The sequence below is a fragment of the Anabrus simplex genome, chromosome 6 (genome assembly GCF_040414725.1).
Source record: "Anabrus simplex isolate iqAnaSimp1 chromosome 6, ASM4041472v1, whole genome shotgun sequence".
In the NCBI taxonomy this organism is placed as follows: Eukaryota; Metazoa; Arthropoda; class Insecta; order Orthoptera; family Tettigoniidae; genus Anabrus; species Anabrus simplex.
Window position 1 is genome coordinate 327,624,109 of NC_090270.1, and position 25,954 is coordinate 327,650,062.

At 40.9% G+C, this 25,954-nt stretch overlaps 1 protein-coding gene across 1 annotated transcript in view; it reads left to right on the forward strand.

Annotated features, from left to right (window-relative positions):
- The window catches only part of LOC136876009 (alkaline phosphatase, tissue-nonspecific isozyme-like), a 317,503-nt gene extending 291,858 nt beyond the window's left edge, over nucleotides 1–25,645 (forward strand). Inside the window, exons 6-8 of the mRNA XM_067149621.2 lie at nucleotides 14,272–14,412; nucleotides 21,803–21,997; nucleotides 24,930–25,645. Of these exons, the coding sequence (XP_067005722.2) occupies nucleotides 14,272–14,412; nucleotides 21,803–21,997; nucleotides 24,930–25,429 (836 nt within the window). The 3' untranslated portion in view covers nucleotides 25,430–25,645. The remainder of the gene's footprint in view (nucleotides 1–14,271; nucleotides 14,413–21,802; nucleotides 21,998–24,929) is intronic.
- The last annotated feature ends 309 nt before the right edge of the window (nucleotides 25,646–25,954 follow it).

A 25,954-nucleotide genomic window follows, 5' to 3' on the forward strand; every position in this document is an offset into this window, starting at 1 on the left:
GATATTATTTAAGCCAGAGTTCATATAACCTATTGCTTGATTGATGTCTGAAATTTTGGAATGGTAATAGATCTGCAGATCGTCAGCATACAAGTGGTATTTACAGTGTCTTAGCCGTGTCGATATATCGTTAATATAGATAACAAAGAGAAGTGGTCCAAGTACAGAGCCTTGTGGTACTCCTGAAAATTTCATTACCCATTCGGATGACCTATTCTGAATAATTACGCGTTGTTTTCGTTCCGTAAGATATGAGAGAAAGAATTCTAGGGCTGTCTGTCCAAGGTGAAGCGATTTCAATTTAGCAACCAGTACGTCTATATTTACTGTGTCAAAAGCGCTGCTAAAATCAAGAAGTGTAAGTAACGTCACCTGCCTTTCGTCCATAGCGCGTCTCATGTCGTCTGTAACTTTCAGCAGGGCAGTGGCCGTACTGTGTCCCTTTTTGAAACCCGATTGTAAAGGGTCAAGTAGTTTGTATTTATTTAAATAGTCGGTTAATTGCACGTGTACTATGCGTTCAAGAGGCTTGGAGAGAGATGAAAGTATGCAAACAGGTTGATAATCTGTTATAAGTACAGGTGAGGAAGTTTTGGGAACAGGATTTATAATGGCATTTTTCCACATTTTTGGAAAGTGGCCACTTGTGAGGCACGTGTTGTATATATGAGTAATGGCAGGAAGAATAATGTCAATGATGTGTTGTATTATGAGTATGGGTATTTCATCAGGTCCTACAGCAGATGATGTAATTGATAATACCTCGCGTTTCACGTCAATCTCTGTGACTTCGCGAAATTCAAAGAATGGCCTATTTGGTGGTGGCTGGTTCAGAAGAGATTTTATAGTCTGTGATATTGTGCGTATTTCCGGTTTAATTTTTACTTCAGAAAAATGAGCATTCAATCTCTCCAGAGAGATGTCTGGATTACATGGCTGGGGAAAAGCTTTCCCAATTCCAATGGAACGAAGTTGTTTCCAAGTGTTTGACACATCTAAATTTCCAGCCAGGTGATTGTAAAAAGAAAATTTCTTATTTCGAATGATTACTTTAATTCTATTCCGAAGTTGTCGATACCGTTCAAGCGCACTGGAAGAGTGTGTGCGTCTGTAGAGCCGGTGTAACGCGTCACGGTGAGACATCATTTGTTTAATGTCATCGGTCAGCCATGGAGAAGGAGGTGGGGAGACTTTGGCCGTACGCTTAGGTGCATGTTTATCAAGGAGACCAAGTATAAGTGAACTTAAAGTTTCAACTTTCTTATCGATACCGTTTATATTTTTTACGTCATCCCAAGGTCTATTCAAGGCGTCAACTCTCAGATAATCTAAGTTTATATGTTTAATGTCCCTGAATGTGATGTATCTGGACTTATACTTCGGTACTTTGAGCGAGTAAGATAAGTATATTAAGTCATGTGTCGATATACTAGGGGTAGGAATTTGTCCATGTGATACTATTTTCTGTGGGTTGTTAGTGACCATTAAGTCAATTAGTGTATGTGAAGATGAGGTATGATTTGTCGGTTTTAGTGGAAGTATTGTCATGTCACACGTCTGGAAAATACTTAAGAGTTGCTTTGTATCTCCAGTCTGTTCCAGTAAATTAGTATTGAAGTCTCCAAATATTAAAATATGTTCATAAGCAGGTAATAGTCTCTGCAGGATGTCTTCAATGTCTGAGAGGTGACCTACCCGTGGTGGCCGATAAACAACTCCTATTAGGGCTTTAACTGTTGTCACAGTTATCTCGGCAAAAATGAACTCAGGTCTCGGGTCAGGACAGTGGGCAGATGTGCATACGATTTTACATTTAATATCATCTCTACAGTACAAGGCTACTCCTCCACCTCTTTTATCTATTCGGTCATGCCTGTAAATATTATAGCCCGTTATGTGTACCATACTACTAGGGATAGTTGCGCGTAACCAACTCTCACTGATACAAGCTACGTGTACATTACTGTTTTCAAGGAGAGTTGTTAGCTCCTCATGGTGAGCAGGTAGGGATTGAGAATTTAAATGAATGCAGTTCAATGAACGTGCGTTGGCCTGAAATACTTTCGCTAATGAGCCTTGGCAGCGGAGTGTCTCCGTTCTCGGGTAGGAGAGGTTAGGGGTAGCGGGACAGTCAGGTCCACAGCTGGTAGTGGTTATAACAGTATTCATCACACAAAACAGAATACCAAGAAGAATACATGCTTCTTACCTGCGTATTTCCTCTGATATCGCGCCGGCTTTTCATGCACTCAATCACATTCACACTCAATAATAAAACACTATAATACAAACTTAAACTAATCCACATTGTCGTTACTTCACACTGTTTCACCCCCTAGCTGCTTGAATAACAATGTTAAGGTCAGCTCGTGTGGTCACTTGAATTTTCTTCCCATCAGAGCTTAGAATAATGATACGTCCATCCTTAGTCCATACAGATTTCTGACCGAAGTGGTCACGCGCGGCGTTTAGTATGTCCTTTCTCGTTGCTGTCAGCGATTCTGTTATCAGCATACCCGATCCCTTCAGCGATTTCTTTGCACGCCAGATACGGTCGCGTTCGTGATATCGCGTGAACTTTATTATGATGGGCCTCTTCCCCCCGTCACTACCTCAGCAGTTGTTCTCCTTGGTTTCCCAATCCTGTGACAGCGATCTAAATTGTCCAATGTCAAGTCTATTCCTAGGTGGGATTTCAAAACACCGAACACCTTGTCATAGACGTCCTCGTTCGGAGCTTCTGCTACCCCGTGGAGTAATAGGCAGTTTCTCCTGCTGTACTGCTCTGCTTCGTCGATTAGGTCGTCCTGTTTGGAGATCTGGTTGTGCATTTGGGTAAGTTCGGACTTCACCTCCTTGAGCTCCTCGGTGACAGCAGCTCTGAAAGACTGGAACTCCAGGGCGAGTGCGTCTAGGGAAACATCGCCGGGGTTGGTAGCACTGCTGTTGGCGGCGCGCGTTGCTTTCTCGAAGCGAGCTTAAATGTCGTTTAGCTTTTCTTCGAATGAAGAAATCCGCTTGTTCAATGACTTTAGAGACATTGTGAATGAATGTATGTAGCCACTGAGTGTTATTTAGTTATGAAGTTTAACCTAGTACACACGAATTGCAGTTAAACTTGCTGATTTGCTAGGTGGTTTACGGAGCTCTCTCACATGCACTTCTTCACTGCCGCCATTTTTAGCCGTTCTAATATTGAACACGGCATAAACACTCAGTCCCCGAGCCGGAAGAATTAACCGTTGAAATTTAAAATCACCAAACCTGCCAGAATCGAACTCAGGGCCTCAAAGACCAAACGCCAACATTTTAACCACTTAGACATAAAACCGGATAACTGCATGCTGTGTATAAACGGTTGTAATCTATATGGATTAGTATTAAGTTAATAGTAAGTTTAAGCACTTTGAGTTATGAGCATTAGATTGTATCTGCTGATGTCAAATTGATAAATACTGATCTCATTAAATGTGTTTTTTCGAACTATTTAGGATGTATGTTCTCCTAGGGTGGTAGTACACTCAACTCTCGATTTACCGCAATCGAATCAACCGCGTTGCGGCTTAACCGCGATATCAAAAACACTAAAACTGCACGGCACAAAAGCAGAAAACCAGTTTCAACGTAAAGTGCATTTTATTTTTCCATATTTATTAATTGTGCTAATTGCTAGTTGTATTGCAACGTATTGGGTCAGTTAATGACAAACAACACAGTAGTATCATTTATTATCATTTTAATTGCTTTCAGTACGCCCGTTCTGTTTTTAACTTTTTGCGGGTTAACCGCGATTTTACTTATCCGGAAAGCCTTAACCCTACATTTTCCCGGTTAATCAAGAGTTGAGTAAGATAGTATAGTAACATTGAATCAAGGTGCAGTACAGCCAATGCAGTTACGATCAACAGTATTCTATAAAAAAGAAGTCCGCTCCCGGTCGAAACTAATCGGTCTGTTTTGAATTTGAATTTGAATTTGAATTTATTGATCATGATTTACATGCCACTGAGACTGAAACGCCCTTTTATGCAGCGTCTTCTTATAATACAATGCAGATTTATGAAAACAGTAACTACAGATTAACTTTGCTTTACGGAAGTCACATCTGGGTGGACTCAGGATATTTGATTCATAACTTTAGAAGTAACAGACATGAAAGTAGAGAGAATAATTGCTGATACAAACAAGTGAGAACAATGGCAGGAGGGTACTCGGAATGAGGTGATAAAGTATAAGTTAGAAATGAACTCGATGGATGGAACAATACGTATTAACCGATTTCGATAGTGTGCCGAATGGAGGAGGGTAGGTTACCTAAGAGAATAATGGACTCTGCCATGGAGGGTAAGAGAAGTCGAGGGAGACTAAGACGATGATGGCTGAACTCAGTTTCTGACGATTTAAAGAAAGGAGAATTAGAACTAAACGATTCCACAGAACTACAGTAGTTAGTTGCAAACTGAATGCTGTAAAGCTTGACAGTCTATAATCAAAAGGTATTTATGTATGTTTTTTACGAGTAAGCTGTTATTTAACACTTGGTGATTGTTTGTGTGTTATTCATATAGTAAAATATGCATAAACAAAGACAAAGACACCTCCGTACAGGCCATGAATGTCCTTCGAGGAGTGGAAGGTAAAGGCTTCCACCATTGTTAACCGCGGCACGACATGGGGTAGAGTGGTTAGCTCTACCCCCTGCCGTCATTGCCCCCAGCAATTAACGTGGTACTCATTTTTGATGTAGGCTGAGTGAACCTTAGGGCCATATGCACCTCCGGAAGTGGAAATCTCGTTTCTTAAATTTTACGACTTCCCGACGGGGATTGGAACCCATGTCCTTCCGGGCGAACCGAGCACGCCCCTAGTAAAATGTCCATACAAAATAATGTCGTCCCTTAAGAAACAGTATCGCGTATCTGACAATGCTCTTCCTATCCATTGTATTTCTTAAGAGTGGTCACGCCCGTCAGCCACATATGGATATGTAGTCCCTGAGAACAATTTTCGGTATGTTTTCCTATGCAGAAGCTTAAAGGAAAATGATCCTTACCGTACCGTATGTTGGCATGTAGTATTTGCGCACTCCAACAGTAAAATGTATTTAAGGTTCATTTTCCTTTATGCATCAGCATAGGAAAATGAGCACAACGAAAATTGCTCTGATGGACTGCGTTATCAATATGCGGCTGAGAGGCGTGACCAGTCGTGTGGAACATAATGGATACGAAGATCATTGTCAGATAAGCGGTATTGTTTCTTAAGGGACGATATGTGTGTGGTGTGTGGGGTGATGAGTAACAGTACACGACAACATAAGCATTTCTTACCATTTGTTTACTCTAAGAACTAATCCATAAACGATATTCTACCTTTGAAACGTACAACTTCATACATTCCAACAGAATGATGTTCCTCTACATTCTCCCCACCCTAGTCTACCTGTAAATGAATGACCAGATGACTTGGTCTTGCGATTTCATCTCCATCTGCGGTGGTGAGTATCACTGTTCACACATAAGTCCATCTCTGCCAACATTCTGTTCAGTAACACAGGCTTCCCCCCGTGATCAGACGTCTTCTTGAAGGGGTACGACAATTCCAACTCTAAACATGGCCGAGTTCTTTCTCGGGCATCGTTTCTCGAAGAAAGATCCGCTGGAGCAATAAGTGACTATATAATTAGTCCGTTGATTTCTGCTGCAACCCGAATCCTTTTGAAAGATCTGTTTTCCGTTTTGGTTCAGGTCCAGTTGATAAGGTCGCTCTCGCACCACGAAGTGTGGAGGTAACAATGCGTCTTCGTCATGCTGTGGAGTTGAGTGTAGCTTCTATGTTAATCACAATAGTTTGTAGTCCTTCCTCGTCCTCGCTAGAGCGTCGAAGCACTTTCTGCGAACAGCGTTTCGTAGAGCCAACCATTCTATCCAATCAAGCTTAAACATTAAATATATTCTACTTCTGAAACCATTCAACTACAAACACTCAAATACACAGATGGTAGATTTGGTTCGGGGTATTGGACTCGAAACATCAACAGTTATATAGGATATTTGCTGATATAAGTATGTATTTATGTCTCGTATTGATTGTGCCAAGTCTGTACAAATACTGCAGAATTCCATAAGAAGTTTGATGTGAATGTGAATCTTACTGTAAAAACTGGTACAAGATGCCTCTCAACAAAACTCACTACAAATTCATTGTTCAAAGATATTTAACATATCCGTCAAACTTGAGGGAATTCTTTTAGGGATCTTAAGCGCTGAATATGCCTACAAGATTTCTGTATATTTGCCTAGTATCGAAATGCGAGTGTAAAACTTCATGCACGGTATGGAAACAGTGTAATAAGGAATCTCTATGACAATTTTGTTCTTTGAAATGATTCGTGGATTCTGGCTACTTCGGCCACCCTACCTTCATCCTCCTGATTGTCTGTACGCATTTAAAGAGAACCTACAAACTGTTTCCCAGTCATTGACCGGGTCAGGGATGTAATGAGTGAATCATATAAATGCTATTAGTACGATGGGGTCGCATGTCCCAAAGTGATTTATTAATGACTGATTGATGCTATGAATAGAATGGAGAGTATTGCTGGAATGAAAGAAGACAGGAAAAACCGGAGTACCCGGAGAAAAACCTGTCCCGCCTCCGCTTTGTCCAGCACAAATCTCACATGGAGTGAACGGGATTTGAACCACGGTATCCAGCGGCGAGAGACCGACGCGCTGCCGTCTGAGCCACGGAGGCTCTCTGTACGCATTTAAATACAGTCGAAACCGGTTATTACAATTTTGAAGGGGCAGCCAATTAACGGTCGTTGTAGTCGATAGTGGCACAAATCGGTCTTTTTTTACGGTTAAAAATGCCGTATCTATAAGTTTAAATGCTGGACACTTACGTGGTTAATTAACAGCTTGAGGTTAAAACTTCATTCAACATAAGTGAAATAAGCACTGTATTTGCAGTGGAGTGTTTGTGGACTGGGTCAGAGAGGAATATTTCTTCTAATGTTTACAGAGTACATAGAGCGATAACAGGCCAGCAAAATATAAAATAATAAGTGAAGAAATAAGTAACAACAGTGTAAATTGATCAATAATGTCCCACACGGTCTTGGATGCTCTCTCTCTGTCATTCCATACATCATACATCCAATTCGTTGGCTACACTGACGTTTGCTTCCCCATTTTCTAAACGTTATATTTTCTGGTGACTTTTCTTCAGCAGTATTAAACACTTTCGCTTTCTCTTGCAACACCTCCACAGCGTTGCTTGTCTTGACTATTCATTTACGTGACAGACTGATTTAAAATATACAATCACCGAGCTCGATAGCTGCAGTCGCTTAAATGAGACCAGTATCCAGTATTCGGGAGATAGTGGGTTCGAACCCCACTGTCGGCAGCCCTGAAGATGGTTTTCCGTGGTTTCCCATTTTCACACCAGGCAAATGCCGGGGCTGTACCTTAATTAAGGCCACGGCCGCTTCCTTCCCAGTCCTAGCCCTTTCCTGCCCCGTCGTCGCCATAAGACCTATCTGTGTCGGTGCGACGTAAAACAAATAGCAAAAAAATATATATATACAATCTAGTTAAAACAAGAGTTTGAAAATAAGCTTCACATTGTTGTCAGCAATTCCCAAATGTGTAACAAATAAAAATCAACATTGGACGTTATATTTATTTATTTATTTATTTATTTATTTATTTATTTATTTATTTATTGATATCTTTATTTGTGGCGAAGTTAGGGCTCTTGGCCCTCTCTTACACTTAACCACATTATGCGGCTTAATACTGAATCCAAACTTCATATTCAAACTTAACACAGTGTATATAATATAATAGTAATATAACTTAATATAGTCTAAAACTGAAAGATTACATCCTAAGTCTAAAATTATAAAAATAAATTCAATATTAACTACTCTAGGTGGAAATCATAAAATATAACAGTAATTTACGTAAACTTTTGGGAACTATTTACTCCAGACACTCACACATTCACACATAACTACATAATATAGCCTACGTATTCAAGAGGAAATCTTTAGACTGTCTTTTGAAGGTAATTACTGAGGAACAATTTCTAATTTCAGTGGGTAAAGCATTCCATATTCTAGCGCCCGTCACAAGGAAAGAATTACTGAAGGCAGATGTATGATGTGGAGGTATTGAAAGTGTTGACCCAGATCGCGTGTCACGGTCATGAAAGGAGGATAGAAAACGGAAATTACTGGAGAGATATTCAGGTATATTTTCAGTCAAGAGTCGACAGATAAGGGTTGATACATGGTGTTTCTTCTGCTGCTCTACTTTTAACCAAGAAAGTTGTGCATAAAAAGGGGATACATGCGAGGCAAAATTCAATGAAAAAATAAATCTAATGCAGGAGTTTAAAGCTCTATGCAATTTCCATCCAGCAACACAACATCACAATAGTTAAAAATTGGAAGTATCAATGTTTGAACCAGTTTTATTTTTAAGTTGAGAGGTTATAGTCGATACATTTCTCCGAAAATGTGATCAAATATGTAATTTTATAGGATACAACGTAATAAGTGATGTCATACTAAGCGATATTTTAAATACAGTGTTTATACCGGTTTCATACAGTAGTTGCGCCCAATAGAGTTGGAGTCTGACATTTGAGCGGCGAAAGCAGTAACTGTGAAGTACGCTGCGTTGTCATAGTTACCTCAATCTGCGGCATATCATCCTTTCATACCGGCTGAGTAATCAAGTATGCAGGCCTAATGAAATTCAATAAAGTTTAACCCGTTCTTAAGCTCGTGGTAATAATTCCAGCATTTAACGCAGAACACCCCATTGCCGATAAATATGAGATTTCATAATCACTAAACTGACAATACCTCAACAAATACAGAACTGTACATCTAGCCACTTATTAACGTACAAGAAATAAATAAACTAACAACGAAAATAATATTCAGGAAACAAGCGCATAAAGAATTACATAGAGCAACAACAACTAACACAGCTAACACAGTATTACTCCGAATAATATCACAAAAGCGACCGAGAGCAAGCCAACCCACGTGGCGGTAGCTTCCTTAAATGTGGGAGCGCTGTTATCGTTGCCATAGCAACAGACCATTTTCGAGCAGTGTTAGTCAACTTTTTCTCGACGGTGGCGCTAAACGTCAGGTTCCAACTCTCGTGGGCCCAACTATAAATGGGACCGTTACATTTCGCTGTTATATGTCTATACATTTTGTTAAGACACTCTACAATTTATACACACAATAAATGTGCAATCGAGGCTTCTGTTGCTTCCAAAAACAGGTCTATGAATTAAATTATACTATATTCTTTTTCCGCTTGTTCCCACGTGTCGGGTCATAGGTGCGAACTGCGTCGTACATGTGAATTTGGCTCTGTTTTACCGCCGGATGCCCTTCCTGACGCCAAACATATGTGGAGAAATGTAATCACTACTGCGTATTCCTTTGGTGGTTTGTAGTGTGGTATTTTTCCTGAATATGAAGAGGAGAGTGTTGGGACAAACATGAATTCTCAGTCCCCGAGCCAGAATAATTAATCAGACGCAATTAAAATCGAACCCTGACCCCATGAACCAAAGGCCTCAACGCTCACCACTCGCCTAATGAGTCGGACGTATCACATTATGTATAAACCACCCTAAGAATTCGAATACATTTGACTGGAAAAATTAAAAAATCTCCAATCTGATTTATTATTTGTGTTTACTAACTTAAAGTTAGTGTGTCGGAAACGGGGTACGCGTTTTTTCAGGAGTGATAACATCAGATATTTTTGAAATGTGATATTTAGCAGTTGGCATGTGGTTATTATAGGGGCAGTTTAGCACAGGAGACCTATTGTAAAAACAATTCTTGTTTGTGGATTGTTTGAATTGTGGTGTATGTACTTTCACATTTGTTTTGCCTATCGATGATATATGGAATTATATATCTGTGCAGCTCTCTGTAAAGCCCTTCAAACAAACAAACAAATTGGAGGTATAATAAACATTACAACTCTATTAATGCTATGGATTTTGCGAAGTTGATACATTATAAAATATATAATCGCTACACATTTGTACTTGTGAAAATGGCCGCAAAACAGACGTGTGAATCTGGTGAATGGATAATCTGCCTCAGGGGCCTGCACCCATCCGGTAAACCACAACGAGCCTTTAGTTAAAACAACAATGCCAGGAATGTATACTTTTACGAATAAAACAACATCCGTTTTGTTACTCAAATTCATTTCAGGATGAAACAAGAATTTCACACTCGCATATATATATACGCACACAGTGTATTCAGCCATGAATGACCACAGTCAGTAATTGATGTATGTTTAGAAGTATCTCTTATTTTTATAAAGCAGGCGGTCCAGCCCGTTCGTATTACCTGGGGTTGGCTGTAATTCGTACATTCACGTCTCCAATTCTAGTTCCCCATACAGCAGCTGCATGTAGACCGCTGGGTTTGAACACAGGGCTACTCGCCACAAAACACACTATGATTGTCCGTTGGTTCGTCTCCAGAGACAGTCCAGTAATTCACACAGTCACATGCAGTGAACATTTATTTATTTATCGTATGGCTAACACGTCCGCCTCTGTGGTTTAGTGGTTAGAGTGATTAGCTGCCACCCGCGGAAACGCGGGTTCGATTCCCGGCTCTGCCACGAAATTTAAAAGTGGTACGAGAGCTGAAACGGGGTCCACTCAGCCTTAGGAGGTCAACTGAGTACAGGTGGGTTCGATTCCCACCTTAGCCATCCTGGAAGTAGTTTTCCGTGGTTTCCTCACTTCTCCTCCAGGCAAATGCCGTGTTGGTACCTAACTTAAGGCCACGGCCGCTTCCTTCCCTCTTCCTTGTCTACCCCTTCCAAACTTTCCATCATAGCAGGTGAGGCCGCCGGGGCGAGGTACTGGTCATCCTCCCCAATTGTACCCCCCCGAACCAGAGTCTGAAGCTCAAGGACATTGCCCTTGAGGTGGTAGAGGTGGGATCCACCGCTGAGTCAGAGGGAGAAACCGACCTTGGAGGGCAACCACATAAAGAAGAAAAAGAAGTATGGCTAACACATCACATTATATATAAATACAGTATTTGCAATTTGAAGTATTTACAGGTTCAATTTAATTAGATAGTCAACACACAAAGATGAGAGCATTAGTAAGTCTCTAGGGTTTCCCTGGTAGGCAGTGCTCCACAATGTACCGAACTGTTTGCTTCACAACTGCACGCTGCCAAATTAAGTATTCACCATTTATGAAGGGAGTCGGCACATCTGCCATGGCCAGTGCGAATCCTGTTGATGGTTGTCCAGGTCTTCCTTAGACGACCAAACTCCTCTGATTTGTTTTTCAGCCATGGTGGATTGTGACATTCTTATGGAGCACTGGATATCTATACTTGCTTCCAAGCCTGAAGCAGATTAATGTTCGCGTTTGCTACGTTTCTAGTTGTTCTAACAGGTAGATGTCTATATTTTAGCCTGTTAATAAGATCGTCATTCATGTCACCATGGATTGGCAACTGACTGTTGTTCTTACAATCCCGTAGGAGAATATTTTTCCGACGGAGGAGAGGTGGTGGAATGTGGGGTAGAACAGGTAGCCAGGAAATGGGAGTAGATCTAATTCTTCCCTGATATCATACCCATAGCATGATTCAGCTGAGTGTCAATTAATTTGGTGTAACTGCGGTTCAGCCATATCGATGAGCATTTTTCTGCTGCAGAGTACACAAGACGAAGAACTTAAGACCGTAGGGTAGATACTAATGATCCCAGGTGGTTCCACACAGATTCTGTAAGATGTGTTCCTTGATCGTAACTTGGCAGCCGTTTTCTGAAGATGTTTCTTGAAGGACAGAGTTGTGTCAAGAGTAATCCTTAATATTGTGGATGTCTGTTGTGGGCAACCTTCAGTTCACAATTTACCTTTTTGTTGCTAAGGTGAAAACATGTAACTTCACCTTTATTTGGATTCGGTTATAATCTCCATTTGCGAAAGTACTCTCACAAGATGGTAAGATCAGCTGTCAGTGTTTCTTCAGTGTTTTCCATGAATTTATCTTGTACTGCCAGAGCCCAATCATCAGCATATACAAATATCCTAGAGCTAGTTTCAGGGTATGCTGTTGCTTCACGTCCGTAGGTTTAAACTCAAAGTGCCCTAAACGTGACGCCTGGCTCGTGCTAAGAAAGCAACAACGTTGGCAGCCAGACAATCCTTGGGATCTCCTGGCTTAAAACATATCACATTGCAGTGAACAACTAAACAGTAACAGGTCAGCGGAATTCAACTGTGACTAATAACACACTAACGATGGCTGCTCCCCTCGCTCACTCACGGCGATCTTCATTCCACAGTAATACACAGCACTCTCAGGTAGTACAACGTCTTCCGTCCCACACGCCGTCTTCAGTCCAGCCACTCGCTGGACAAACCGACACAACAACTACAGCCAAAACCTCTGTCGCCCTCAGCCCAGCTGCCCAACCCCTACACACTGAGCCTCTCTCTGACCTCAACAATGAGTCCCACAGTGACTCTAGGACTGACTCCGAATCCAACACTGCCTCCACCACGGAGTCCAACGCAGACTGACTGTCCTCGGCTAACCTCTTTTCTTAGAGCTCAGGTGATGTGTACCACAATAATCGCGACGTGGCCAGAGAAGAAACATACTCGTTGCATCTCACCAAAACGCACAGGTAAACAAGCCGATGAGAACAACACACGGAAAGGCCGGCCATGCCCTCCAGGCCGGCTAGAAATCCCCAGTCGTCCGACTCACTAGCATCTTCCAGGAAGTACCGATAGGGGCTACCACAGTGCTGGCACGTAACAATATTGCACCACCCCAAATTTCAAAGTCATTGTTCAACGCGCGAACAGTGAAATAGCCCAAATGTCTTCACAAAATGCTAGTCGTGGTTGTGGTGTGAGCTACTAATTTTCAAAAGAAAGCTCTATTAAACTTTACCAACGTTTCGCGCCTTATCACTATACAAGAAAATATGGAGAGATCATTGGGAAAGAAGCGTCATAACTCGAGTTGCTTTTCACTCGCATTTAATTGTCCACTTTGAATTCATTCCTGAGAGGAAAACAAAGCTGTATTAATCAATGAGCCTGTATCTTGATGCATTAGGTTAATCACCGGAGTCAATCACTAAGGTGCAATGAAGTGGACAGTGGTACTTTCTGCATAACGACATGTCTTCAATTTGTTCCCTACAGTCTTAGTTATCCTCGTCAATCACGGAACTCCAGGGCATTAGTATTCCATCCATTTACGCGATTTAGCCACTGTGATATTTACTTCCTTCCAAAGATGAAGTGACATCTGAAGTGGTTATGTCAAATGAAGTAGAAACAGCGTCGCAAGAATCTTTACGAGAAGCTGCGAAATATGGCATCCAGTTGTGCTTCGTGAAGCTTTACAACGCTGATGAAAGTGTGGAGTCACCCAGGGAGAATACTGCAAAGGTAGATATTTTAAAGTATTTGCGGTAAGGAAGTATACGTTAAAATTTTGATTCTAGCTCGTACATATGGCAATTTGCCATGTGGGGAGCAATTAATAGTGCGTAACGGTAAATATTCGACTATGTTATACAATGCAGCAATGGAAAAATTATAGAAATACGACTTTCTTTCCGTCCTTACTTCGTAGGAATATTCTGTCAGTGAGCAATGAAATGAAATATCGTATGGCTTTTAGTGCCGGGATATCCCAGGACGGGTTCGGCTCGCCAGGTGCAGGTCTTTCGATTTGACTCCCGGAGGCGACCTGCGCGTCGTGATGAGGATGAAATGATGATGAAGACAACACATACACCCAGCCCCCGTGACATTGGAATTAACCAACTAAGGTTAAAATCCCCGACCCGGCCGGGAATCGAACACGGGACCCTCTGAACCGAAGGCCAGTACGCTGACCGTTCAGCCAACGAGTCGGACAGTGAGCAATAATTTTGTATTTTCTGGTCTAAGGAATGCACTACCTATTATTGAACCACACTTAACTTATGAAAAATAGGGAAAATCTATAACGTCGATCTTGGATCGACTCCCTCCTTCGTGTCCTAAGTGTGCTTGCTTTATCTCATAAACTCCCCTTCTTTCTAGTTATGCTCACTCAACTTAAATATCAAAATACTCCTTAACAATCCCTTTCCCTAAAACAGATTGGCGTGTTACGAGCACATAATTTTGGCTCCCTTTAATGTATATCTTTCCCTTTCTCAGGTCTGTTTGCCTACTCTCATATAGAGTTCGATGCTGATCGGGATACTTCACCAGGAGGAGATCCCTCGTTGACTGAGATGGCAGTTACGGCGCTAAGGGTGTTACAGAGAAATCCTAAGGGCTTCTTTCTATTTGTTGAAGGTGAGTATGGTGTCTCTGAAAGAAAGAAATTCATCCTGCTGTAAAAATATGGTCGTCGCAGGCGATCATAGTCTATTGCTTTAATCACGATAGTATATAAAGTACACTCGTATACAATGATAAAAATATACATTAACATAATAGTTTTTTATTACTTCTTGGGGTTGTATTGTGTTAACATCTGTAAAATTGAAATTGTTGTTAGAAGTTGCATGTCTAAGGAAAAATGTTATGAAGTTAAAAATGATTAAACGTTAGTCTTCTGCACATCTGTATGTATAAACCTGGATAATTTGAGACTGTTGGCTTGACAGCCGGACGACGAGGACATCCGCTGCTCTATACAAATGAACATGTCTGCAGGGATATAAAATGGGCATGAAAGGGTAAAAAATTTCTAAGAATCGCGAATTTTAAAAAAATCAGGAATGGAGAGGAACAACAGTTTTCCTAAGAAGGTGAGATAGAACTATAACAAGGAGGACACTGAATCATAAGCAATGCAATGCTAGGTTTTTGTATCTGTAGATGTACACACAGGCAATGAAAAAAAATCAATGATACGCATATTCTCGATGTGTATTTCATTCACTGCTTAATATTCTTAAAAATATCATTATTTTTATATATTATACATGATGACGTAATTTAAATGTTGAGATTGCTCAAAAAAAGTCATCTCTTTCGAGATGAATAAAAAATCACCCTTTCGTAGGGGATACAAAACAATATTCCAGCATTTCATTCTCAGGGGGTGGTATCGTAGGAGAAATTGTGCTACCTATTCTGTATTCTCATATTACGCTTTCCCGCAATAGAGACCTTAAGTGTCACTTTGGAAAGAAAAACATATTTTTGGTTTTAAAGTGCCGGTCAATTTTTAATTAATTTACTAGCGTGGTAGGCTACAGAGGAATAAATCCGAAGAAGGAAGTATAATAATTTCGAGTGGCTATTTCTAGCCGAGTGCAGCCCTTGTAAGGCAGACCCTCCGATGAGGGTGGGCAGCATCTGCCATGTGTAGATAACTGCGTGTTATTGTGGTGGAGGGTAGTGTTATGTATGGTGTGTGAGTTGCAGGGATGTTGGGGACAGCACAAACACCCAGCCCCCGGGCCATTGGAATTAACCAATGAAGGTTAAAATCCCCGACCCGGCCGGAAATCGAACCCGGGACCCTCTGAACCGAAGGCCAGTACGCTGACCATTCAGCCAACGAGTCGGACGAAGAAGGAATTGTGTCATATTTTTATTCTGTGCAAGAGAAATTCTGTAAAGAATGAGGACTCGAAAGTGTAATCATTCACGAACAATCATCTTCTTTGGCAAATAGCATTAACCTCTGTCGTTGAATATTCCTACGGTAGCTTCCTTCAATCCGCAAACACAAAACTATCAAGTTTCAAAAAAATTAGCCATGTTTCATGCCACTTGACACAAAGTTAAATCTAATATTCTTTTAAATTTCACTGCTCTTTCTCAGGAACCTATTCTTATGCGTTTATGTTTGTAACTGTATTTACATCACGCACATTTTAAAGACATTCTAAAAGCCTACATTTTCTGAAAAAAAGATGTATTGAAATACCAACTATCAGTATTCTAGTGTTAATTGATTAGCTGGGAATATGTATTAATCGCACATTCCTGCAAGTGAAGTATTAAGTAATTAACATGGTAGTCACTGCCTTAAAGTGACCGAAAACCGTCGTCCGTTGATATATTTGTTCAACACAAGATTTATTTATGTATGTATTTATTTACTTATTTATTTATTTGGGAAACCAAAACTGCGAGAAGCTGAATTAGAGAGTTCCGCAATGAAAAATATATTTACAGTGGAGTAGCACAACGCAAGCTTAAAAAATAAGTAAAAGAACAGTGAGGAAAAACCATGTAATGATAAACATAGAGGGACAAAACTAAAAACTAAGAAAATAACTGTCTATCTGTTTGTTTGCCTGAGTTCTTATAACTTCATATTTGGAATCCACCTGCCATTGCATAGGTTTTAGGGCCAATACTTTTTTTAATCACTGAATTAGCTGAAGATTTATACGAAACCGAAACCGTGATTTTACACTCGCACAAAATATACTCAACCAAACTTAATAGAAATCTACCTGCTGTCATTTCATTTCAAGGTGTGTTACAGGGTTTAAGTAAAGAGCCATTTTACTCTTTTAGATAGAACAGATAATGAGAGAGGTTATCGTCACGAATTGGTTTCATGAGTCTTCAGCCAGAGCGCCATTCCCGGTTTCAGATGAACAACAATATGTAACCGAGAAGTAGGGAGAATTACGCACAACTTCTGACCAGGAACTGTACCGTCCAATAAACTCTGTAATCATCCTCATTCTGTCTCCACCTTCTTCAGTTTTATCGTACTTCACGTTGGAATACTGCCACTTGCATTTGTAGAAGAATATCAGTAAACCATGCCGTATTAAACGCTTCAATATAAGGATGTAACTTCGCATAAATTCATGAAGGAATCGTGAAATCGATTACCAATTCCCGTGCGAAGAACGGTTACATATGCTACTTATATAATAAAGACATTACAATTCATCTGTGGTAAAATATTGCATTACAAACGTTTACTCTTACTTATTTTAATGGTGATGATGAACTTAATATTTATGATGTAGGCCTAATAATAATAATTGTACTGGAGGTACACCCGCCCCGTACATTTAAAGGCAGCGCCTTGGAGAATGCCATCTAAAATCTAAAACTCGCAACAACTAATACATGAAGTTTGGACATTTTTCTACAGATGTCTCTGCTATAAACTTATGTTATGCCCTCTGGTGTGAAGCTTGACTATTAAAATTTTAAAGTAATTTTGTATTTTAAGGTTTACTACACTGAATTGGTTATGCTTTGTTTTTAGTGTTTTAAAGGTTATGACACTTCTATCTCTTCCCGCCAACTTAAGATGCTGGCCAATACAAAATTTTGTATATTTATTTTTCATCCAATCAAGAGTTTCTGGCATTTATTTGATCCTCCAATAAGAATTGGGGGTGTGTCCGGCCTTAGCCCAGGGGTTTCTGGAACTTTCCCCTCGGGCATAAAAGCTGGCACATTTCCGGGCCCGGTTGTCTTAATGATCACTCCAGTCTACAGCGTGTGTGTTTATAAAAGAGGCGCTGGCGTCTCGTCCATCTTCGAGAAGTCCACCAGCTCAAGTATGGCAGCTCTGGAGTAACTAGGTGATAGTCCTTGAAAGCTAGCTCGAGAGGAAAGTTTCCAGTCTTAAATAGTGTAACTTCAATTTTCTAAAATGTAAATGTCAATCTTTAAATGTAAATTTCAAAGAAGCCGATGTAACTTGACCGAAATCAGGGAGTAGGGAGTGAGCTACCCTCTCGTATTCCCTATCAACTTGATTTAGAGGTAACTATGATTTTGTAACCTTCTTCAGTCGGTAATCTTTGTAATTTAAATATTTTTCTCCATCTAGTCACCTCAGTAGTATAGGCTTAGCCTCTGTAACTTCGGGCCATAAGCCCAAATAGGGTTTTATGTTCTCCATTCCAATTCTCAAGGAGGGCAAGTGTCCACATCCTCACCATTTTGATTTTTGCGCCAGTAAGTTTAACCTGTTGTTTTTCGCCAAGGCCTGGTAGAATGGGTACTCGATATCTCTGTTAAACTCTATTTCATTTCTTTCATGTAAAGATGTTAGACTGTTGAGCATATAAGACAGTGGATACTGTTTGAATTTTGTAAAATGTAGGTCATGCCTCGATAGGCCTGGAAATTTCTGGAAATAGGTTCTTAAGTGTAAAATTTTATACAGCAAAAACGCCCTTTCTAATAATGTAAAGGTTGAATGATGCCTTTGGAATATTGTAATGGTGATATGTTTGGAGAGAAGTCTCCTAGATAATTTTGAGGAGCAAAGGTGCTCTTATCATTTATTATATTACTTCTATATCTCATTACTGTGCCAGAAGTCTTGTTTTCGCTTAGCGAATTGTTTGTTAAAATTTAACAACTAAAAAGGAACCAAAATGTAGCAAAGTTTGACATACAGCTCTAATTTTAAAGTTTTAAATTAATATTCTAACAGTATTGTATCGACCCATTCACCCCGCACCTTATTTCACCTCTGTAATCCATACAAAATACGGTAACAATAATAGTAATAATCATAATCATACTCTCATCACTGTAGCTACCGACTCGCGGACCGTTTGAAATTGTGCAATATAGGTTGTCTGCCCAATAATTTTGACATTCCAAACTTTCTCCTGTCTAGTAATGAAATCAGAATTGTCTTGGACTGTCACTAAGGTTGAATTAATTTGGTCAGGTGTCACTGTGTATACCAAACATTCTAACGACGTTGCCATTAAGTGCCAATATATTTGACCCCCCTTCATGAATAGTACGTTGGCCGCGATCCATTCCTTGAACTACGGATTATGCATCGAACACATTGATACTGGTCCACCTAGAGAGCTATTTATTTTTATAACTCGCGAATAATGATAGTCCCTTAGAAACCGGAAGCTGTATACAGAGTGATCGGAAACAACGTGAGGGTGGAAGTGTTGGTAATACTGATAATTTGAAAATGAAATCGGTATCTCGCACCGCTGTCATTTTAAGAGCTTCTGAAATTAGCCAATCAAATCACTTCACGTGCAAATTGAGATGGGCCTTTTCGAAACGGTGTCGCTAAATCTGCACTTGGCTTAAGGCCGCCTTGAAATGACGAATCGAAGAAATCTTTTTGTCAGGGGTGGGATTTGTACACGGTATTTCGAACGGATATGATTGCGCCATAGCAAGTTCGCTACGGTGACACTGCCTGAAACCCACTGTGTGTTTGAGTTGGATGCTGATTTCTCGGCATGTTGAGTAATCGTCCCTTGTTTTAAGGTATTTTGTAAATATCCCGCAATTGTTTCGTTTTCTATCCGTACGAATTTTCACGTTACTTACATCGGTACGAATTTTCACAATACGCAACTGTCCCGCCATCTGGCTTCCACTAAACAAAGCGTGACAGTTGCCAACAGTATGATCCTTGAAAGTGCAAAGAAGCGGGTTATATCATCCTTGGAGGAACGTTCCAGTTGTACTCTTCAGCTTCCGAGTTACCGTTAGTCCGTGGTGTGGTGTGTGTGGCCATCATGTAAATCAAAGCACATCGACATGGACGTGTTGTATTAACTGGTGGTTTTCCTTAAGTTTTGTCATTTTTGAAATCGTTTTGGTGTGGGATAGTGATGACTGTACTTCTAATTCGCTAAAAAAAAGAAACTCATCATTTAAAGCGGACAATGCAAAAGGGGAAAATAAACGCATATGTTCATATAAGGCAAAGTGGAAAACTAATACACCATTCTTAGTTCCTGATCGAAGTCTACAAGACGTGTTTAAACTCTGCAAGAAGACGTTCAGTATTTCTCGTGGATGAAGGGTCTTCAACCCACAGACTACGAAAGAAATCTTACAATAGAAATGAGTGAAATGTATGTTTCTATGTTTCGTACGTCGGTAAGTGTACTTTTGGTCAAAAAAGAGGGAATGGGCCAACACAATGCATTTGAAAATGTTAAATTTTTGTTGTCATAAATTACTGTTAAAATGTAGCTGTCCCCGAAAATTGTGGAATGTCCCCCCTGTTGTGACTCTCTTATTCCTCATTTCTTCCTTCAAAAGTTGGTCACCCTGCCGGCATCGGTAGTTAATAGGTGGTCAGTCATTTACGAAATTATCGTGAGGCAGCCATGTGGAATTTGTACAGTGGACTTGGACTCACGGTGCAACGCAAGCCATGTACAGCTTTAGCAACACCGGCTCACAAAACCCATTTGAAATCACTCGCGAAGGGATCTGGTTGGTTAACTTCGCCAGGAGATAAACTGACAACGGCATGAGATATTAACCCTTCTCCGCCCATATTATCACTCCGCTTATCCCCGCGCTTCAACCTCTTATTTAGGAAAAATTGAAGCACAGCACATTGCTTCAGATAAAGCTGAATATAATAAAAACTATTCATCACAATGCACTCGCATTTTCAATAATATTAGAAAATATGCCGGCCCCGTAGTGTAGGGGTAGCGTGCCTGCCTCCTACCCTAAGGCCCCGAGTTCGATACCCGGCCAAGTCAGGGATTTTTACCTGGACCTGAGGGCAGGTTCGAGGTCCACTCAGCCTACGTGATTAGAATTGAGGAGCTATCTGACGGTGAGATAGCGGCCCCGGTCTATAAAGCTAATAATAACGGCCGAGAGGATTCATCTTGCTGACCACACGACACCTCGTAATCTGTGGGCATTCGGGCTGAGCAGCGGTCGCTTGGTAGGCCAAGGCCCTTCAAAGGCTGTAGTGCCATGGAGTTTGGTTTGGCTTTTAATAAAATATACTATCACATCCATAGAGTCATAAGATTGTTGGTTCAAACCTCCCCTCCCGCTACTGTTAATACTCGACAGATACGTAGGCTGCATTTGTCACATTCTCACGTTGCCTGAATTATCTAAACCAATAATCACGTAATTTTTGAAGTGGAATGATGCTAATGTAGCCTATACAAGAATTTATTTCCTCTGGGAAAGTAGTTCTTTTACCGGAATGCGCCTGTTTCAATGCTGAATTGATATATATACAATAGGCTATGCCACTGAATAGTTTGTCTCCTAATAACATACTTAAAAAACAATATATATCTCGCAATACTCTTTCCAAATTATGGACAGATTCAGCATCATCCATACAATCATTCGGAGCAGAGAAAATAATGTTTGTGTTGCTTGAGTTGCCCGCCATCAGGTCCGATTTCTCGATATGCTTTTTCACTTCTATCACTGTTAACACTAAAATTGTCTTCGATGATATCTTATTCACTGAACAGAAATTCACCTCCACCCCTACTCAACGATTCTGTGTCACTTTCTTCTCGTATATTCAGCTCAGTTTCAGTATCCGCAATATTCAATCCCGCCATGTTTACGAACGAAACAGCTGATCCGTGCTCGGGGAAGTTCAAGACCGTTGCCTAGGCAAATTCAAGACAGATTGTCGCCCTTCTTTTATTTCCTAAGCCTTATAGATTGCACTGCGTGTTCATAAATGCCTTATCAACACTGCACTTCCGAAAAAAACTATCGCACAGATCACAGACGTGTGCAGATAACCCAGCCGGGCGCTAAAGACCAGAAGGCAAAGTGAAAACAGGCGCTAAGGGCGGGAAAGGGTTACATTATTTTTATAAAATTATTGATCAGTATGACCTGACCTCTAAAGCCGATACTCCCGGTACACATTGTTTGCGGCCACCCCGTATGTTATTAATATTATTGATCTCCTCTGTGGTCGAATCTTTCTGTACTCAAAATAGTTTAATATGTTGTGTTCCAGGAGGACGGATAGACCACGCCCACCACTACAATAACGCTTACCGTGCACTGGATGAAACTCTTGCCATGGAAGCTGCGCTGTTGGCACTCCTGCCACTCGTAGACCTAAGGGAGACTTTAGTGGTAGTAACAGCCGACCACTCTCACGTCCTCACGATGGGAGGGTTGGCTACTCCCAGAGGAAATCCAATTCTTGGTGAGTACAATGGACATCCCAGGGGATTTTCAGATGTTAGTAAATGTAAGTGTGCTGCGTAACATTCTGAGATATAACTAAAACTTTTGATGAGTTGAAACTGCCTAATCAAACCTTACGTCAGAGACTAGTTTTATCTACTGCATCTAGAATGAAGTTCTTGACTCGTGATTTTCATGTTTACGCTATGCTTACAGAGGTAGTACAGTCAAATCCAAGTTTTCTGATATTTTCCGATACATTACCAGAGAGTAAATCATATTAACACATAAATTACCAGATTAGTTCATTAATAATGATAAATCTACTGCAATTGAAAGTTCTTCCGGGCCTGTATTTATAGAAATAGGAAATGAAAATTTTAATCAGTTGTCCTTATTCTCTTCTCTTATTATTTTACCTGCAACAAACTGCTGGCTGTACTACCAGATCTGTTGCACAGACATGCACCTACACAACAAGAAAGACTGAGGCTATCATATCACAACTGGGAGAGGATCTGCCGCGAAATCCGAAGTTGTAGGTTCGGTTCCCTCAGATGTCCGGTTGGTCATTTCTGTTCTATACGTAACGTTACAGACCTGCAAGGAGCGAGCATACCTCCTCCTAGACAACCATAATTCCTTGTGATTAAGGAATATTTCTATGTACTTCATATTTCATTACTAGCAGGTGCCCGCGGTTTCGCCCGCGTTTATTAATTCAATCGCGTTAGATTTTATAATCCAATTAAATGCGAAAGGAAAGCTATGTCACTTTTAATATTGGTCAATTTTTATTATTTCAATATTTCACCCCCTTTCAACCCCCGCCGTGGGGCTGTCTTAACCTACAGTTTTATTCCCAAAACAGTAAGTCAAATGAATATCATGTTTGGTTGAGAGCTATGCTGTAATATGTACACGTACATCCATGATCTCAGTCATTTTGGACATTCCTTTCACCCCTTCTAACCCCCATCCCGATTGGGAATGAACTTTGACCCAAACAGCATCCAGAGTGTCACGGTTCATCTCAGCTACTCAAAAGACTATGGACTCGCCACTAATATCATTTTTCGGAATTTTTACATTTCACCCCTTCCTTTAGGGGTTTCTTGCCCCTACAGTAATTTTTCGATATAGTAAATTATATGTGTATCCAGTTCGGTTGAGAGCTATGCTGAAACATTCACCCGTAATCTCTGTCATTTTCGACATTTTCTTTCTTCACTCCTCGTCACCCCCTATGCCAAGGCGACGGAACTTGGTCTTTTCATTTTTATATACCGTTTATATAGAAGAAGAGAAGACGATACGTTTTAAGGAACACATCATAATATTTACATACTGCTTGTTAGGCAACCCGCTGATCACATTTGCCATGCGGTTTACTTACTTTGTCCTATTTTTATTTTTTTCACCCTTCTCACCCCCTATGCCGAACTACCCATCAGATGTCGTTCAAACCTCTTCCTAAACCCTGCCAGGGGTAATAAGAACAAATTGTGAAATTTTTAGCGAAATTGGTCCAGTAGCTTTTGAGACCATTGGAGACATACATACAAACAAACATTCATTTATATATAGAAAGAGATTATGAAAGAGAGAAAAGGTATCAGGCATTTTTTCCCACTGAACTTTTCTAGCCGGCCCCGTGGTGTAAGGGTAGCATCCCTGCCTCTTTCCCGGAGGACACGGGTTCGATTCCCGGCCATATTAGGGATTTTTACCTGGATCTGAGGGCTGGTTCGAGGTCCATTCAGCCTACGTGACTAGAATTGAGGAACTATCTGACGGTGAGATAGCGACCCCGGTCTAGAAAGCCAAGAATAACAGCCAAGAGGATTCTTCGTGCTGACCACACGACGCCGCGTAATCTGCAGGCCTCCGGGCTGAGCAGCGGTCGCTTGGTAGGCCAAGGCCCTTCAGGGCTATAGTGCCATGGGGTTATGTTAGGTTAGTGAAACTTTCTATTTCATAAATACATTCGCAGGGAAGAAGCACAATGATGGGAAGAGTCATCGCTTTGTTGCCTTCCTCCATTTTCATTCGCATCAGTTACGTAATACGTGGTTGCCAGCCATTAAGGTTTTACGTAGGTAGTTCTCTTTCCTGTCCTTTCTATTTTTTATTTCATTTCGGTTTTTTCCAAATTCGTAGGTTTACCATTACCAGCTGGTTAATTCCAGGTTATGTGTTATGTGTTAATGTCGTATTGGTGCACGGCCGACTGGATCCCTCGCTCAGAGCCACGCATCGAGTCGGCCGTGATTTGAGTTTAATGTCGTCATCAGCTCCCGCTTGGAGCACTGTGCGAGCACACAGAGAGCCATCTGGTGACGAACGAGCGTACCACTACAATTCTCCAACGGTAAAATTTTCCTAAATTCAAACCTTCATTAGTGTAGAAAACTTCTTCGTGAGCAGTCGAGATTTCCTTCTGAAGACGCGGAACAAAAATTCTCTACGAAACATAGAGAGTTTCACCTTGTTTTCTTGATACGGCATAAGCCAAAAAGCCCATATCATGTCTACAAGTATGAGCCGTGAAACCAACAATGTTAACATCACTCATACTTATTCATCTACTAATACTATTCCACGCCATCTCTTCACTGACAGTCTTCCCAGCCAAAATTTTGCATCATTTTTGTAACGCATTTGTCGGAAATCACCCAGAAAAAACCGAGCTTCTTTCCATTTGATTTTTCCAGTTGTCATATCAAATAATCGTGGTGTGGGTCCCACACACTAGAACCATACTCGTGTTGTGGTCTTACCACAGACGGGAATGGTTTACTCTCAAGGAAGTAGGGAAAGTTCCTTATGGAACATCAAGCTTCCTAACACTCTGCCTCTTAACACATAGCGTAAACCTAAAAGACTCTTATGTATATCATTGCCATTATTCATTAAGTTAATCAAGATTTCGTTTCCTTCTCATGTTGCAGGTGTGGACGGAAAAGTGTCCGACGTCGATGGCTTGCCTTACTCCACTCTTCTGTATGGTAACGGCCCAGGATTCACAGAACCCCGCCAAATTCCCAGTAACTTGAGCTCGGAACGCAACACAGCGCACGGCGCAGCTGTGCCTCGGCAATGGGCAACTCACGGCGGTGAAGATGTACCAGTTTATGCGCAAGGTCCACTGGCACGACGTCTTTTCTCTGGTACTTTCGACCAGAGCTACATCCCTCACGCTATATCGTACATTGCGTGTCTTGGGGAGCACGCAGCGCGCTGTCAAACCAACCAAACTGTGCGCGAGGAAGAGCAACAATGTTTCGTTCCTGAAGTAAGCAGTGTTTCCTCCCGTGACGGTGGTGTAGTCCTCATGGCTAGCAGTGTACTCTCCGACGACAGCGCAGCTTCCAGTGCTTTCAGAAACCAAGCCTGTATGTTACTCTTCGTCATAGTGAAATGCACCTTCTATTTCTTTCCAATAACCTAGCAAATAGAGCTGAGGGAAATACACTGTTGACTGGAAGCCGAAACTCAGTGAAACTTTGTGTACATAGGCGAGTTCAAACGATACTGCACGACGATCAGCATTCGAAACTGCATATATCTAGTCTGAAGATATTTTAATAAGGCTTGACTCTGACATTTATGAACGCTGTGCGTTCAGAAACTCAGCAGAAATGTGTCAGTGGAGTGAAGTGGTGAATATTTGGTGTTGTAAGATAATGTGCTGAGTTAGTATCTAAATGTTCAAAGAATAAAAGAAACAATCAAGTTTACATTAACACAGGAACTTAAGAAAGGTTTGGGAATACACGTAACGGATAAACACAATGTCAGTCTAGTGTTACGTATTAAACTGCAGAGATGTGGAACAAGGACAATATGAAAGCACAAAAGGACGGCGACAATCCCCGTACCTTCGTAGATGGTTTCTTTCTGGAATCATTTTTACCTGATTTGGGCTTGCAATCCTTATTTTTCCTCATTAATCTGTAATAACCACCATTATTCG